The sequence below is a fragment of the Hemibagrus wyckioides genome, linkage group LG21 (genome assembly GCF_019097595.1).
Source record: "Hemibagrus wyckioides isolate EC202008001 linkage group LG21, SWU_Hwy_1.0, whole genome shotgun sequence".
NCBI lineage: Eukaryota > Metazoa > Chordata > Actinopteri > Siluriformes > Bagridae > Hemibagrus > Hemibagrus wyckioides.
In genome coordinates, this window is record NC_080730.1 from 11,436,054 (window position 1) to 11,455,125 (window position 19,072).

At 38.9% G+C, this 19,072-nt stretch overlaps 1 protein-coding gene across 8 annotated transcripts in view; it reads left to right on the top strand.

Moving 5' to 3' along the window:
• The window catches only part of iqsec1b (IQ motif and Sec7 domain ArfGEF 1b), a 193,301-nt gene that overhangs the window by 117,447 nt on the left and 56,782 nt on the right, over nucleotides 1–19,072 (top strand). The window contains exon 1 of one of the 8 annotated variants that reach the window (XM_058373378.1): nucleotides 7,665–8,314. The exons of 6 other annotated variants lie outside the window; for them this stretch is intronic. In XM_058373378.1, the coding sequence (XP_058229361.1) occupies nucleotides 8,238–8,314 (77 nt within the window). In that variant the 5' untranslated portion in view covers nucleotides 7,665–8,237. Of the gene's footprint in view, nucleotides 1–7,664; nucleotides 8,315–14,056; nucleotides 14,587–19,072 lie in introns of those variants that run through there. One more of the 8 variants, XM_058373382.1, reaches the window with a different exon arrangement.

Here is a 19,072-nt window from a genome sequence, read left to right on the forward strand (position 1 = left end):
GCGTGTTCTCAGGCATGACGCTAAGCAGAGACATGATGCAAGATTAGAGTAAATGCAAGCAATTTTCATAATTCAGAATGATCAAATTGAGACAAAACTAATTCAGCTCTTGTTCTATTAAGCAATGCATCATTCTAAAGCTATACCTCTCATCACTTAAAAAACACGCATTGTCACCATGCTTTTAATATTTATTAGCCTGTATTTTTATATTTATTTAAATATTTTTACAGACAGGAAGAGCCATAGAATCCCTTTTTTATTCAGCTGCTGTTCATGCAGCAATCATTTTAAACCCTTTCACCAGACCATTAGGCTGAATCCCAGCTGACTTCCTTTTCCCTGCATATGCTCTCTACATAGAGTATGACATGATCTTGAGAGCCAAAAAGAACACTGCTGAGCATGACATGGAAATGTCACGTGTAACATTGCTCAGTGTTACATTGTAAATATACATACCGCCTTTACATGATGTCTGTCGATTTTATTTACAGAAAATTTTCTCCTTACTTTATTTACCCCTAAAGCTGTTTATACAGTGAGGGTTGAACAGCTACAAGACAAATCTCATAAAATAGTCAATTAGTTATCCTTACCATAGTTAAAGCAAAAGTGTTTGTTCAGCCCTGAATATATCAAACACATTTCATTTAACAGCTTTAAACAGGCCACACATTACATTTCCAGCCTCAGTGCTTGTTTACTCTACTCTACACTGATAATAATAAAAGTAAAACAATAAATGTGCAGAGTAATAATCTGTGTGTCATATTATTGCTCAGCTAAAATGGTTGATTCCGAAGCTACGAGCACATGAGGACTCTCCTTATAGCTTAATGATAGATGGAGGATGAGATGTCTACAGCAGCAGTAGAAGGTTTGTCCTTCCTGCCATGTTAAACTCTGGCCACAGCAATGCTGACAGACTGCTGATCCAACTCTAAACTAACTGCATATTGGGGGTTGGATAGCGACGTGCAACCTGCGGCTCCATAACTGCTCGTTCACACAGCTCCGGTCATGCCAGAATTCACTCTGGCACAATGCAAGGAGTTTTATTTCAATGTATTTAGCTTTAAAGGAGAGCAAAAAGAATTGTTGGCGGAATTCCTTCAAGATCATTGAGGAATGGAATTTTTTTTTTTTTTTTTTTTTTTTTTTATCAGCAAAGCCTTTTAAGGTAAGGTAGTTACACATGTCTTAGATAGAATTCCCTTTTTTAACTTTCCATTACCTCACTCACTTCAACCATCTGCAAAGCAGTCTAGCCACAGGACATCCTGGGCATCCTACATCCTACCCAAACACCTGGTATGTCTGGAATTTAAATACAGTTGATGACTCATGTAAGTCAATATGCAATTGCTGATGCAAAAAGATATAGCTTAAGTGTTGAAATCTCAGTTATATAAAGCTCACAAGCAGTACTTCACTCCCAAATAACGACGGAGCTTTTTCTTCTGCACAAAAGCCCAAATGAATCCGTGATGACTGATTTTGTTTCTGAACAGCTCTGATTGCGTGCTCACGACTCTCCACTGTAAATAGAGCAACAGTCAAAACAGCTGGAGACTGGTGACATTTCACTCACCTTTCTTTTTTTTTTTCCCTAGGTTTGTTTTGTTCACCTGCAACAGACCTCAGGTTCAAAGCAAAGTCTCAGCCCTCCCTTTCGTGAAAGCTCATCTGAAATTGTCACGTGAATGTTGCTAAGCATTAACTAAGCATTTCTAAGGACAGAAATTATTTTTCCCTAATAAATAAACAGCATACATGAAGTGGTGGTTAAATCAGTTAAACCTCCTTCCTATTAGAACAATGGACGTTAAACCCCAAAGTAAGTGAGTTGCTATCAGTGCTTATGCAGTGGGCATGTTGGGTCAGCTTTATAAGTGCCAGTATTACTATATAGATGGAACATGCCACAGCCAAGGATCCCAGAGGAGGCCACCAAAAGTTCATGAGCAGATATGTCAGGGCCAAGTGGCCAAACTCTAATTGTAGGGCTATCATCACCGTGCTTCACAGTGTGGATGGTATTCTAAGGTTGATAAATAGTGGTCATCAAACCCAAGTATATTTTTTTCCAGAGTTGGCATCTCCAGCATGTCTTTTGGCTCCAACTGAGATTTTTATATGGCTTCCCACTCTTCCAAAAATGCCTAGCATTTGTCCTGTGAATAGCTTCTCTTAAACACTCTCTCCAGTTCCTTTACTGCCGCTTTTAGCCTTGCTCAAGGTTGTGCCATATTATTTCCATTTAATGGTACACGATGGGATATGGGATATTTTTATACCTACCTTGTTACTTTGCCAGAATTTCATCCCTGACATGTTTTGATCTTCATGATGCTGTTTAAGTATGGTCTCTAACAATCTAACAAAGATTTATCAGGAACAGGTGGATTTCAGCACATCATTCTTCATTATGCATGTCAAAATTCTGATTTAGTTTTTGATAGTCACCAGTCTGGCAGAAGATAATATGCTTCTGTAATAGAACAAGGCATGAATCAGAGTAGCTTGCTAGATACTTCCAGATCGTCAAGTGCAGTAATCTTTAGTAGTATTGTACTGGTTATATGCCAGTGCTGCAGTTTTTCGTGTGGTTTAGAAGATGATATCTGTATTTTACAATTCCATTTTATTTACCTGCAGTGATGTTTTCTTGTCACTTATAAAGTTTGATTTTCAAGTGATCAACATTAAGACCATCAAGATTTCTTACACCCTAGATCTTACACATTCAAGATCTTACACCCAAATCTCTTCCTCTTCACTATATAATACCGCTCTAACAGAATGGCTTTGTAAAATTGGCTTTGTAAAATGAATGTAGTGCCAATGCTTTTATATTAAGGTTCCCTTAGCCAACGTTATTTAGCGTTTTATTTAACATGGACAAATTACGTATGTCAGTAGTGATGTTTTTTTGTTTTTTTTATTTGTATATTCAGTCAGTAAACATGATCTGACAGCTTAACGAACGTGCCTGTGGTTGTTAACTCTCACGTTTCAAACTAAGGTTGAAAAATGAGTTTATTGTTGAGTTAATGATAATATTAACATTCAGGAACATTAGTTAACATTTAAACACACATCAGTGAATAACATGAATGAATGGTGTTTTTGTAAAAAATTTTAATTGTAAGTATTGGCACCCTTGACAAACTGAGTTTTGTGTTTAAGGAGAGTTCTATGAAATTTGTGCTTATCATTTCGTCCCCCTACAACCTGAGAACATCCTACTTTCATGTGTACTGTTATGTGGTTGAAAACAAACACAAGTACTTGAACTGGATGCTTTTGGTTGCCAAGTTGGATGTATGGATGTCTATTGGTATAGTGCTAGAGCACTGGATGGAAATGAGAGATGGGAGTTTGAATAAAATAGGGTGTTCATTTGAATCCACTAGAGGGAGCACAGCTCTAAGGCACTGCAAGTTTTCAGTCACACACTGAATATAGACAGAGATGTTGAATATGTAAAGGGTACGAGCGCTTATATCTTAGGAGCTAGAGTAAGAAAATGGAGCTTATGGTTCTCATTTTACTGCTTCATGTCTCTTTTTGCTTTTATTATATTAATACACAAGAAAAAAATGTCCAGACTTCAGACAGCCGCTGCACGGTGTGCATAGTGATTATAATCAAATAAAATATAACACTTGATCAGTTTAACTCATGATCACTATTATGAGAATGTTAAGAGATGACCTTGTGTTTCTTCACTTTGCAGTGTTTGAGAGTATAAATAACAGTGTCTTGGTGTAATTCTGAAATGGCTGTGAGAATCACACTGAGCTCTTTGTTTATGCATGAACCTCAGAGGAGATGAAAGCTTTTGTTCAGAATGTGAGATGAAGAACATGGGTTTGTCCTGCTGCTATAAGAGAGCTAAGAACATCCTGATCTTTATTGTTTTCATTATTTTCTTCTGACCTCTTAACCTAAGAGGGTCATGGTAATTTTTCAGAAAATTAAGCACATCTAAGAGTGTCTTCTCTGTCCTCTGGATATCCTGCTGGATTTGTATAACCTCTCTTTCAAGCATGTGATTGAAATATCAACAGCCAACAAAATTGATTTGGGAATGAGCTCGATCAGGGGCAACACTGAGACTAGATATATCTTCACACCTAAAGCCTTTGCTCCACTTCCCAAATGGAGACCATGAACACACAGCCTGTGCTCATCATTCCAGCTCTGATCCCATCTGGCCCCACGTGCCCCGACAATAACTCCCAATTACACACCCATCTGTCCAGACCCGAACTGGCAGCGGCCTTGTGAGGGCCTTTAAACTCGACCACCATGCTTGGAATAATGTCTGCCTCCTTTTAGCGTGTATTGCCCCCCTCCCCCAGTGAGGCCAGAGAAATAATGATAACGCCACCATGACCTTTTATTATCAGGTCATATCTGGACAGGCGAAGTGGACACGGACTTCCTCCACACTGTGCTTCAGCTATCAGTCTGTTAACTTGCCATTTCTGACAACCAACACAGGCCTGGAACAGTAAAAAAAACAAAAACCTGCTTCACAGAGAATATAGCATGCTGTTTTATACAGATGATAAAAGATTTCTCATCTCTCATTTACACTGCTGTGCCTTTGTTCATAGAACAAAAGAAAGAAAATGGAATAAGCATGTGAGATTGAATCCCATGGTAGACTCATATTTCTGCCTAAACAAGCCTTTCTTCCAGAGTCTAATATGTTTTATTCAATATATTCTGTATTTTACATGTTAGAGTTATGCAAGTTCTTGAAGAAAACTTTTCTAGTTAAGTCTCTTGGTTTGTTATATACCATGAAGAGGCTGTATTTCTATATACTCATTTATGCATTTATTTCAAGCCTTGTTTTTACAGCTGATATCTGAGATTCTCCCTGGATTTTCTAAAATGATTTGTTTTATAACGTGGAATAAAATACTGTAGAAACAGCTGGCCAAGAAGTATAAATATATTTTATAGCAGGGCGTGTATGTCCCATAAATGTTGTAACTCTGTGAATTTTTTTTTTACCTCTCACACTCTGGGCTCTGTTTTGTGCTTACTCCCTACATAACAGCTTAATAACTGATTTTGTAATTACTTAAAAGATATTTGTCCAACTCATGAACAAATCAATCTGTTAAAGGAATTCCTTGTAGTGGATATTTCATAAATTTAGCGCTTTATTCACCTGAGTCTGAGGACTGAGGTGCTGTTGTGAGCACATTCATCTCAGCAGGTGTTCAGATAAATGATGGAACAGCTGATGTTTTGGATATTTGTTCAATATAATAAGGAGTCATTTACTCCTGTGATTCCTACTGAGACACATCCAAAAACAGCCTCTATGAGTTCTAAGCACTCATGAGCTCATATCATATCCATATTTTTGAATACATCTTTACTCGCTTATCACAACCAGCTTTACAGTACAATTGCCTAAATTTTGATTCTCTGTCATTCTTAGGTTTGGGAGCTTTTAATCTAAGTGTTAAAAAAAACTGTTTCATGATCTTAAATTTTGAGAGCAGGAAGTGAGGACTGAAAAGTAATCATGTTTTGCATTTAAGGTTTTATTCTTTTGCTTTCCATCTTCAAGCCTTGAGTAAATGGTGATAACATCACCCAATTAACCCAGGCATTCAATATATGGCCCATAATTAATTGCTCTCTATGAATTTCAAATAGCATCCAATTTCCCATGAGGGACATTCAAGTTACGATGTGCTGGTATCATGAAACTGCCAGTCAGGACTTGAAGGGATCAATTCAGAAGGTTGGAGGAGAAGCCTGTAGTGTGTGTGTGTGTGTGTGTGTGTGTGTGTGTGTGTGTGTGTGTGTGTGTGTGTGTGTGTGTGTGTGTGTGGTGTCCTTCCCCAGGTGCTGAATAAGGCCATTAGTACTTATTGGCCTTGGAGCTCATTCACTGGGAATCGTAACCCAGCTGGGCCCTTAGACTTAACACCTGGTGCACAAGTAGCTCTAATGGCTGAACACTTGAAAGGCCTCAGTTGCTCTCCTTAGCTTTCTTCCACAACCTTTGCTTGGTTTTGTGGCTTAGGAAATAAATGAGGCTTGAATTTTTAGTAAATAATACTTGGCTTTGTTTTATCCATCAGTTCTGGATTCATATTGAGGGGAACAAATACACAAAGACATTTCTTCATAACTCCCTCTGTCTATTTCTCTGTTTTCTCTCATTCCTATTCCTTCCCCAGTATACTCATTTCTCTTAGAAACTTTCATTGAACACATTTTTCTTGGTTTTTAGATGCACCCTGGGTAAAACACTGTGATTCTGTATTCTAAACATCTCCATTCTGACTCGCTGCAGCCAGCTGGATGATGGATGTGTCCTCGTTTAGCAGCAGCGTGTGTTCCCTGTTTCATTCCCCTGCCCCCTCTTGCCAAGATACCCCCCCTTAACTGCCCCACAGACAAAAGAGTTGTTTGCAGGGCCTCATTAACGAACCAGTATGAACATGTGTGGCCATTCCGTATGCTTACACATTTATGGGCTCTAAACATGTTAAAGGACCACAAAATAGAAACACTTCATGCCTAAATTGCAGAAAGACTGAGTTGCGGGTGGATTAAAGTCAGCTAACTGCCTGCCTTCTGTTTGTGTGATGAATTGAGCTTTGTTGTTAGAGCAAATTAAGTGCTTGTTATGGAGCAGGGTTAGAGTTAAAGTGCCCTTCTGCCTATAGATCATGTGTAAATATATAAATTCGGACAGTGACCGGACAGAAATGTTGTGGTTCGCGAAAATAAAGACATTTGGATAAGTTTCTCTCCCCATGTCAGGATTTTGAGCATTGATCATGAATTAGGTGTGTTATTTGAATGGTTTTCTTTTTTCCTAATGCTTTTGTTGAGTCTGTGGGAACCGCAGCATCCTGATTGTATTGCTTTACTTGGCAGTGAAATTGAGCACATTTCTCACTGTCCACTTACACAAAAACACTCTTTGCTATTCCAACAGCCAACACTCACTGTCTGTGTGTGTGTGTGTGTGTGTGTGTGTGTGAGAGAGAGAGAGAGAGACAGAGAGAGAGAGAGTGTTTCATTGTGCATATGTGTGTTTGCTCCTTGAAGTGGCAGCGTGTGAATGAGTGTGAGACTGAGCAGAGAAATTTTAAGTCAGAATAATTTTAGTCTAGCATATTGAGCAGTGTACACACACACACACACACACACACACACACAAAAGTAAAACAGTGTGCACTATATGAAAACATATTTTTCTATATCTATATACTGAACATTTTACTAAGGCTGTATTCTAATCCCTTTTACTAAGATTGTTTCACCCCAGTCTCTAGTACAAATCTTTTTTTGTGTGACTTTTAACCACTATGTGCATTGTTTTGGTTTGGTGTTTTCAAACTGATTTAATAGAAAAATAAATCAGACAGTACACTGGTTTCAAGACAAAACCCTAGTCCTTTGTGGGGAGCCCTCCCTCCTAGCTTTTGACCAATCAGCAACCTTATCATCAGCTTTCCGTTTAGTATTTTAGCGTCAGGATTCCGTTGCCTGGCAACCAGCATCAGCGTTTTTGAGGGAGGCCTTGGCTGGGGAAAGAGCGTGTCCTCACTGAGCAGCATGTGCTTCTCCTGATTATCTCCTCTCACTGTCCACATGGCTGCTGAAGGGTGTGCACCATCAGATACGGGATAATTAATCTGAGCCAGGCCGGTGGGGGGTTTGGGAGCCTAGCTGCTCTTGTCGGCTCTGGGAGACAATAAGAGAAGCCCAAAGATCTCGGGGAAGAAAGGAAAAGAAAAGACACAGAGGAAAAAAAAGCTTTTCTGTTTATCCTTGGTGCAGAAAAGATTAAAAGCAAGAGACCAAGCGGAGGAGATGTTTGGGGAAGGAAGTCATCTTTAGTTCACGGTTCACTCGTTCACATAGACATGCACACCAGCATGCTGGTCCATGGAGGAGTGAGAAACAACTCCCAGCTGGTCTTTGTGTATGTCTTTTAAGATGTGTGAGATCTTCAGTGCACAGTGGAAGAGACATGTAGAGGGACAGTGTTTGTGTCATGTTATTGTGTCACTGAAATGGGCGTTGTTTCTGGAGATGCTTCTCCCTTACCTTCTGCTCAGGTGTTGAGATGAGTGTGTTTAAGACATTCAGCAGTGTTGAACCATGTCGATAGTTGAGCACTGGACACTGGGACCAGCAAAGTTGCTAAAGTGTTTTTGTTGCTCTCACCTTTGAAGACCATGTTAAAGTTTAAGGCGTTGTGTTTGGATTACTGGCAGGTCTTGTGCCTGCAGCCCCTCAGTGGCTTCTACAGAAGGTAAGAAGACTTTTTCACATTGATGGAAACACTAACAAATTTAAAGAAGTCTTTATGAAAATGTGTTTGTTTTTATTTGGCGTGAAAGGTACTTTTCTTTTATCTCAGGGCCATGTTAGATTTCAAAAGAGAGCCAAATCAGAATCAGTCTTTCTTTCACGCAGTATGATGGAGTTTTTGATATGATTTGAAGTGTTTGAGTAGAGATTGATCCCAAATCGTCAGGCAGCAAAGGGTGAGGGGGTGAGCAACTGAGGTGACAGCAGGTTAAGATGAGTGAATATAAGGTATCCACTGTGCTTCTCTGACCTGACAAGCATCTACACCGCTGCTTATGTGTGTTCTGTGCTTGTATCATGGCCGTGGCTTGACGTGTGTCTGTGTGTGTGTGTGTGTGTTCTGCTTGTGAGCATGTGCAGGGAGATACGTGTACTGTAGATCTTTGTTTTCTTCCGAATGCTTTTTCTCAGCTCAACTCTCATCTCGTAGAACTAGGCAAAACTCACATGATTTTTGGAAAACAAATAGAACATGCTAAAAAATATTCATATTTACTCAAACTCACTTTCAAGAATGTTGCCATTTATATTGTTTATAGTATATAGATTCTGACATGAAGATCATCTAGAATCCAGCCAAGATTTTATTGAGATTATTTAATATAATGTGCCAAGTAATACTAAGACATCATAAACTGCATAGCCAGATTTAGTCTGTACTTTACAGCAGTATGATTATAATCATACAGTGCATTATATTGCATTGTTTCCATATTCAATTAATTAAGCGCTTAACAATTAACTGGAGAGTTAATGAAGGTGTATGTGCATCAATGAAGACTATACCCCCACCCCAGTTAGACGCCTTTTGTGTTTTTGGGGATCACTAGAAAATCACATCTGTAAAGCTTTGATGTAACATATAACTCATTTGGACTGGTTTGAATTACATACTGCTTTCTGCCCTCGAGGCAGTCATCTTTTTTCTCGTTGCAGCATAGAAAGTCCCAGGGGATTCCTTCAGCTGAAATCTCAGTGCGGTAGAGTTCGGGGAAGTGGTAGCTCAGTGGTTAAAGCGTTGGATTACTGACTGGAAGGTTGTGGGCTTAAATCCCAGGACCATCAAGCTGCCACTGCTGGGCCCTTGGGCAAGGCCCTTAACTACTCAGTCATATAAATGAGATAAATCTAATTTGCTTTGGATAAGAGCATCTTCTAAAGGCCCAAAATGTACATGAAGCTGACCCTGGATTTTTTTTTTATCACGGATGTGGAAAAGATAAGAACTCCCACTGGTGGTGATGACATCCATCACAGCTGTGGAAGTGTAGAAAACCTGCACACACTGGCACTGAAGAGCTCTCCCTCCCCCTGTCCTTATGGCACATGTGTAAATGGGAGATCACAGCTGAGTTTAGCTTATGTTATATTATGTTTTTGAAATAATTGTGATTAATGGCATGAATTATTCATCATAAATTATATTATTAGATATTATAAGATAAATTAGCCAGGTACCCCTCACTGCAGACCAGAAAGCTTGTGTCCTGGAGGCAGATCTGATCCTGCTTTTCCTGAATGGGTGGAGTCAAGCTAAAAGTCCAGAGAGAATTTGGTGTGTTTCAGGCAGGATTAATGTGTTTAATGTGTTATTCAGCGTTGTGTGTGTTACAGTTTGAGGTTTGAGGTTAGGAATTTGATCAGATCCATGAGAACTATCTCCATAAGGCATCTCCAAAATTCTTGTCTCTCTCTTTAGGCCATTTTTAGCCTAAATCTTTTCACAGCATCCCTAATCAATGTAGTTAGCTGATGCCAGATTGATACCAATGTTAGCCAAGGGAAAAGATAAATTTGATTTTACATTAAAGACTTAAAAGCAAGTCTCAAAAAAAGACTCAAAATCAAGTCCAAAACACGTATACTACTGTCACTTATTCCAGAGTCACATGTCAAATAGATTTTTAAAGTTATTACTGGTAATAGCGTACTTTGATGATAAATTACAGAGCGCCTATGCAAATGTGTAAGTATTAGCAGGTCGTAATGTAGTGTAATCAGAGTGAATGACTCTGAACATTGTGGTACTGTGAGATGTAGGGACGATGATATCCTTATTTTTAAATCATTTTCTGACTCAGACAGGGAAATTCCCTTATACTGAGTCTGAACTACAAACTTTAACCAGCTTTTAGATGTTCAGTTACTTTTGGGCAAGTAAAGGTGGTGTTTAAAGTAATTTAATGTTCCGTTTTAGTATTTTGATGAATGAATTGGTGGAACAGACTGCAGTAGCTGCAATGAGAAAGAGTCCAGGGAAAGACCCACTTTAACAAGTCACTCTGTCAAGGTATCTAAGAAACCGATATGTGTTTGGATTTCTGAATCACTTTGGATGAGCTCTTTTATTCCACTCTGATAACTCAAAACATTTCACTGGGTTTAGATTATTAAAAAGAGTTTAACTGCATTTTATGTCTGAAGTTTTGTTGTACTTCATTGCCTAGGAATAATGTTGTTTTCCAATACATTGACCATTAAGCATCCAGATGCTGATACTAAAAGACTCATTTCATACATAATGTGAGTTTTAAAGAAATTCTGGGACAAACACAAGCACAACCAACAGAAATGTATAAGCAGCAGGTCATTGATATTCTCCTCAGCTCCGTTATTTGTCTTAAACAATCTCAGCTACAGTCCTTTTGATTTTAAAGAGATGACTCCCACAGAGAGTGAGGTTCTACACTGTGGTCTGTTGTGGTACATTTTTTCCAGCACAGAGGATGTTTGCTGAAGATGAACAAAAAGAAAATTTGCAAATTTTATGAAAGTGTTAATTGCTTTCATTTTGAAGCCTAGCACCATGTGGGATGTGTGAAAGTGCTGACTGATCAAGCATAAGCACAAACTGGTAGCCTGTAGCTGATCACACCAGACGGTTAAAGTTTCTCATTATTCTTTTAAATTGATTGCAGTGTAATTAATACCCTGTATGCAAAGAGTCTTGCTTTGGTCTTTCATTGGCACTGTTTTGCAGTTAAAGGCTGTGAATGTATACAATTAAAGCTGTAGCTCAGAAGCTCAGGAAATCAGAAATGATGATCTACTGTTACTTTAAGCTATGCATACTGATGTGGATGCCACCAAAAATGTAATTTCTCTGTGTGCATGTCCCATGAAATATACTACAATATCATTCTTTGTGGAGCAGTGAAGAGAGCATGTAGAGAAACCGTGGCATTTGAGAGCACTTCAGTTCACTGACCTCTGACCAACACATGCTTCCTTTCTCTTCACTCTCAACTACACAAGTTGAGTCAAGTTTATTAAAATAATAAAGTGCACCAGCCTAAAGTGAATTGTAATCTTTATATTTTATATGCAATTCAGTTCAGAATGCAAGTTTACATAAAGACAAACGATTCATGGACTTCACCCCTGTTGGAGCATCAGTACTGTTGAAGCTGTTGGTGCAATCAAGCGATGCTCAGTGGGTGTTAAGGGGCCCAATGTGTACCAATAAAATATTCCCCACACCATTACACTACCAACAGCAGCCTGAAATGTTGACATAAGGCCATCTGGGTCCATGGATTCAAGCTGTCGATGATGCGTTGTGATCCTGTCCTCCACAGCAGACCAGGTGATGTTTTTTCTGGTCGTCAGCTGTCCAGTTGCAGTCCATCTGCCTCAGTGTTTCGTGTCTTGAGATACTTTTAATCTGAATCTATTGATCTGTGATCTCCTTTTATGCTTTTTACTGCTGGCACATTTTTTAGAGCAGGTTTAAAAGTATTCTGCGAGAGTATGTGTGAATTTCTCATACCCAGGAAAAAACCTGTGAGGCTTTTCTTCTCATCATCTGTACTTCCAAACACAGTAAACAATTCATCACCTCTATAGTAACTGCTTCATCCTGGAACAAATCCCAGGACTGCCAGCATTAGATGGGAATACACTCCGGATGGGATGGCACTCCATTGCAGAGCACCATTCACACATGTACAGTATTTACTCAGTCATTCCCATATCAGGGCACTTTTAGTGTTGTCAGTCCAACTACTGGCATGTTTTAGTCCAGTGGGAGGAAACCAGATAATCCAGAGTGTAAAACTCAAATCCAGGTCTCAGCAGAAATAAGTTTCATGTCCTGCTTTTTTGCTGGGATTATTAATTATTATTCGGCCACTGTTCACTGTAGGGGCAGTGGTGGCTCAAGTGGTTAAGGCTCTGGGTCGTTGACCGGAAGATCAGGGGTTCAAGCCCCAGCACCGCCAAGTTGCCACTGTTGGGCCCTTGAGCAAGGCCCTTAACCCTCTCTGCTCCAGGGGCGCCGTATCATGGCTGACCCTGCGCTCTGACCCCAACCTCCAAGGATGGGATATGCGAAGAAAGAATTTCACTGTGCTATAATGTATATGTGACAAATAAAGGCTGTTTCATTTCATTTTCATAACAGAAGCAGTGCAGTCCAATAGTTTGCAAAAATGTTGCCGTTTCTGAAAACTGTGTGTCAGCATGTATGTGAGACATCAGTGGAAAGTATGCTGCCAGGGTCTTTGTGGTCATGAGAGGGGTTTTTTCCCCCCAAATTGTATGCGGCTGCCAAAAATATGAAGGCTTATGAAACAGGAAAACTGGCCTGTGTGTGTGTGTGTGTGTTTGCATTTCACATCACACTTTAGCAGTTTGTCTCAGCACAACACATGTCACTGTAAAAGCTGTCAAACATGTCAAATAATACCAAGAATGTTGAATTTGGTGAATGTTTTGCAGAATCTTCACAAACTAAATGTTGTGTGTGTGTTTGTGAGAGAGAGAGAGAGAGAGAGAGAGAGAGAGAGAGAGAGATTTTACTTTCAGTTCTTGGTGTGTAGTATAAACTCAGATAGACTCTACACAGAGACATCCTCCAGTGCCGGGCTGGGCTTTGGGGAACATTTTCTGTGCTGAAATGTGTTTTGTCTCATGAAACACAACCTTGTGTTTTTCCTCTTTCTTTGGGGTGTACAGTTTCAGAATTTAGCCTCAAGCTACCTATTCTTCTACACAAGCAACATGATGAATCAAATAAAGGCATGGCTGGGGTTGGGAGTGCTGCTGGTAACATGGTTCCAATAGTGAAAAAACATTCACCCTAAAGCAGTGTCCGATATTGCTTTCCCTGGGTCACATATTCTCTCTAATATTACTCTCCTCCTCATATACTGGCTTTATTTCTTTTAGGCATTCCTCTGCTTTAATTTTCTTTTTCTTCTTCTTTTTTGTTTCCTAAGTTTCCCTCTGTTCCATTGCATTCGTTCACGGCCTTAAGGTTCCTGGACTGTGCCTCTGTGGTTTTAATTTACAGTTAGAGAATATCCCATTCCCAGTTGTGTAAATTTTATTTACTCACAGCCCTGAATGATCTCATACTCTCCTTAACAAGAGTGTTCTTTAAAGAAATTTTCTCAGAAAGACTTCTGACCACAAATGACACCCGATTCTGTGTTCTGTTACAACACAGTTTACTTTATTAAGGCTGATTAAGTGAAGCAGCATGTCATCTCAGAGCATGAACACTGGTCAGAACTGGATCGGCCTGAACTTCCTCAAGAAGATTTGTCACATGTGGCTTTAGTCGTTGTCACATACAGCAAACAAGAAGGGAACTCTGTTTCTCCCAACAGATGAGAGAAGCTGTATTATAGAGCTGGAAAAAGTGATGACTGTCTTTGTCTTTGTGATGACTGAAAGGCTTTAATTGAGGAGATGCAGTACTCTATATAATGTATCTGACTAGAGAAGTAAGGCATAGCATGTCTGAGTCCTGCTTAGCTGCTAGCCTTACTTGGTAATCTTAAAGCCCTGCCTAGCAACCTCCCAGAACGGAACAGTTTGGTTTGGCAACAAAATGAAAGAGAATTGAACACACCAGTAACAACAGCAGCAACTGGTTTGAGGTCATCATTTCTCTCTCTCTTTCTCTCTCGCTTTACTTGAGACTTCTCAAGCGTCAAACACTGATTGTGGTCAAGTGAAGAAAGATGTGGGAGGAACGTTTTTTCCGGACACCAGAGGTGTTGGTGACTAACTACACAATGCAAGTTAGGTGCCTCATACGGTAATCTAGCGTTCGTATTCTTCTTATGACTTTGGATTAAAGAAATCAAAGGAAAAGGGGTTTGTTTGGGGTTTTTTTTGGAAAACTATCTGGAGCAACCAGGCAAACGATGACCTGGCCATGTTGAATCTGATGTGGAAGTACTGCCTTTCTGTTCGAACAATAAGGTAAGAGACTGCATCATCAGTCTGTGTGGTTTTTGTTTTGTTGTAATTCCTTGAAGAAGGAACACTTCCTTGTTCATTGACACCTGTTCTCTCAGTCACACTTAACAGAACGTCCTGTTTCAGCGTGATCTAGAAAAGTCAGGGTGATTATTCAACTTCAGTTAAATAGTAAGTTTAATTATTTCACTTTGGTATATCTTTCTTAGGTGCAGTAATTTGCTATTGCTGTTTAAGACAGCTGTAATTGTATTGCATTATTTTATTGCCTTGTCTATAGGCTGTTGGTTTCTAGGGGTTTATGTTAGAGTTTAAGGGTCAGCATGTGTTTGGGGGTCATTTGTATCTCCTTCACATTTCTGAATGTATTCTAACTTTTAGTATTTCTATTCTACAGAGTTACTCAGTACAAAGAGTTTTTCAATTTGTGTATGATGAACCACATTAATTCAGTCATTCTGATAAACAAAATGTCTTGTGACTGCTTCATTAGTAACTGATTTTGATTAATAGCCTCAAGAATCTGAGCACATTTCCACATGTTTGAGTAAGAGTGGAGCCGTGACATCAGTACTAGAGTTTTTCTGGCCACTTCCAGGAGACAAGGCTAAAATTAGTGGCAAGGGGCTTTGAGTCAAGCCACTAGACTCAGCAATGTAGTCAGTCACCACTCAGAAATTCTAAGCTGTATAATTTTCAGCCTAGTATTTGAACAACCGCAGCCGTAGCTCTGTTTTTCAGCTTCAGATCTTCTTTCTATTTGTTCTGTACTAATTACATTGCATCTGCATCTGGCATGTGTACGTTTTTGTATAACTGATCTCTTTGGGAGAATTTCCATCCCTATTCCATCCCTAGACACCCAGCCTCCGTCTGCTGTTTTTCCGCTTATCTTAAATCTGGAGTTCCTTGTCCTTTTGCAGCATCTAATGGAAACACACTCTCAGAAGAACTGCAGAGATGCATTTAAATGGCGGTTTAAATACCTGGTTAAAATTTACAAGTCTAAATTCTTTCATTCATTTCAGTGCTGCACTCTGGCTGAATCAAGTAGCCTGTGGTTTAGTACATAGACAAGGATGTGGTTGTGAAATCCAGAGTTACAGCTTAGCAAATGTTTATCTGGACTGGCTGATGGTAACTGAAAGCCCTCCACTTTCCCCAGCATGCCACACAAAGTCTGCACCTCAGGCATTTCTAATGGCTTGACTTATTTCTAATGTCGTTTCTGTGGCTTTATTCTCACTTCTAGGGTACAACACAGTTTCTTTCTGTTTCACATCACTGCCTTTTTTTTTCCGTTGACTTCTTTGAGAGTTTACTCTCTTTCTTGCTTCATAGAGACCAAAAGGTTCTTTAGATCCTCTGGGGTTAAAACCAGGCCAATTGCTGCAAATACCATTCTTGCTTCACTGGAGGTATTTGTATTAAATGTACACCTTTAAAAGGCTGCTGTCTTTTGGCATGAAGCAGTTATTGATGACTGCTAAAGGAAATGGGTTTTCAGAAGCTTTGGCCTCTGAATACTCTAAATTCCTGAAAAAAAGCAGCCCTGTAAAAGTAGAGGCCAGGCAACCCGATCCAGCCACTGAAAGGAGCAGGCTGTTTGAGCGCATGGTATGATTAATTTACTCTCTGTAGACTTCAGCTTGGACATACCCTGTCTGTCCTGGTTCAGCTTGCTTCTTTCTTTCTTTCCTCCTTTCTTTGCCACCCCTTGGACAGGGAGCTGGCTTTTTATAGAGGGACCTCCAGAATTTCTGCTGTCTGACTGGCATCATTCATGAACCTCCTTTTTTTAATGATGGACTTCCAGGGGTGACATGTATATTGGAACCGTGTGTATTTGACAGGAAAGACACGATCGGTTGAAGTGGCAGCTAGGAGGGTACACTTGGTTATCTTGGGTTCTTGAGCTGTACACCAGCCTTGTGTGCAGGCAGGACTCTGCTGTGCTTAGATTGAAGGACTCCAGAACAGAATATCTTTTGACTCTTTGCTCACATTGCTCTGGAAAGAAACTGGAGTTTCTAGCTGTGCTGGCTGATTGTATGGAAACGTTCAAGTGTGGAGTAGAGGAATCATCCAGATGAACAAGTGATTCCATGGTGAGTAACTCGTTCAGACCGATTCACCGTCTCTAGGGGAGCCATTATGTCATTTTGGGAGAGGTTACATAGACGAGGGTTTTTAAAAAGATCAAGTCATTTGCATCCAATTATATGAACATTTATTTCTCATACTCTGTGGAAAATCTTGCTTACTTTCTTACTTTGGCTGTTCTTGAGGCCTATTTAAGCTCTTACTTCCAGCATTTATTTGGAATGCTGCCCATTTTTATCCCATCAAGTTTGTTGTTGTTGTTAATGTTGTTGATTTTCTATGTATCTGCCTTTTCCTTAGAAGGAAAACAATATATTTCATATGTCCAGTCCCTTGTTAGCTTCTGTGCCACAGTGCCAGTATTGTAATTAGCCACTATTAATATTTCAGAGCAGAGTCTCCATTTACAAGGTATACAGTAGCAAGATCTTATTTCGTTGCATGTTCCATTGTGTGGTGGTATGTTTCATTAACAAGAATATCAGTTAAAATGTTATGGTTTGTTTCTGGCTACTAGTTTTGTATTTTCAATGTTTTTCTAGTTTCTAGATTAGAATATCAGAAAGCCATTTATCTGTTGTGTAAACTGATGAAATGTTGTATGACTGAATTAATGGACTTGGTAATCTGATCTGTTCCAGAGCGCTTATTGAAATGAAATCACTTCTGACTGAAATTTAGTGCCAGTCCTTTCATAAGCATTTCATCACCAGTCATCTATTTCAGCTTTATGACATTTCAGACCTTATTTAGCTCTGTTTTTTCTTTCAACAAAGTATATTATTGTTTGTGCATTTGTTGTAAAGTTATGATAAAATGATCATCATTAGGATTTTCCATAATGGTGTAATAAGCAGCTTTATTACGAGTTAAAAGTTTATTATGAGTTCAGACTTCAGCTTAGGGCTAGACTCACCTGGACAGTACGCACGTCTCTATCTGGGTCTACATGTTTTATTCATTTTACCCTTCACTGGTCAGTACTCATCTAATATTGATGACATAATGTTGGCTCATCCAGGAGGAGTGGCATGAGACCAGTGGTTCTTTGTTGTGTCCTTGTAGGGTGTGTGTATGTGTGTATATATATGTGTATATATATGTATGTATATATATATATATATATATACATATATATATATATATATATATATATATATATATATATATATATATATATATATATATATATATATACACACATATATATGAAAGATAGATCATATTTGTATCAATTGTCAGTTCTTCAGTTCAGTTATAGAAAAGAAGTTCATGTCTTATAATAGGTTAGTCTCAGATAACCGAAAGAGGGCAAAGAAAGTGTGTCTGCAGTGTTGATAATGAGGATGATGTTGAAGATGATATAGATGATGGTAGCAAACTGGTAGAGCTGCCTTATCAAACATTGAATCTACTGGAGCATATGTTAACCCATGATTCATCTCTGTAGGAAGAAAGTTGCAAGCTCATCATCACCCACAGAATAGTAGCGTTATTGATCATGGTGACTTATATTTTGTCATTGGTGTGGTAACAAGAAAAACATTGTGGTGAGACACAAACATCTGGTAAGAATAAGCTACGTTATGATCTTAGATGAAGTCAGACTTGGTCAGAAATTCTTTTTTTGTGATTTTCCTCTTTTGTTGTGTGTATGTGAAAATAATTAATATAAATAATAATAAATAATAAATTTCAGTTATTCTTGTTTTGTTGTGTCCAACAGAAGAGGAAATACATTTTTAACCAAATTTTGATTGGTTAATTATCACTTACCACTAAATGCGTCAAATACATGATGCTGTGAAGTTTTCCTGAATTTTGTTTTCCCACCAGAAACCACTGTATATAGAAGTATATATGTATAGCCAGAAGTGTAAATAGTAAATCATGCAAACCTTAAAAAATAAGTTAGCATAAACAATTAGACCTTAAGGAGGACTAAACTAAAAGCCAATTAAACATACTACACATACACTTCCTCAGATAAAACATTTACATTAAAGGTACAAAATGTTACCCAAGTCTCTTGTAGACAGTTAAGTGTATGACTCTCTGCTCATGTTAGAGGTGGTGCATCGGAGGCAGAAGATACACAAAGAAGGTATTTAAAAAGAATAATTTAGGCATTAATATTGAATGCAAGGTATCACTATACTTAGCAGTAAGTAGTTAGGAATCCATATGGTACCAGCCTTGTGATCAGTTGGATTAGATTTTTTTTTTTAGAAATAGATGAAAGTAAACTCTATAGATTTAGGTGAGTTTCCAGCAGCAGGCTTTAGCAGTTCTGGTCCAGTCTCAGTAATAATGCAGCACTAAAAGATGGCTTTCTGCAAGCCTGTGTGGCTAGCATGAGTCATATTATTTACCATTTACCACATTC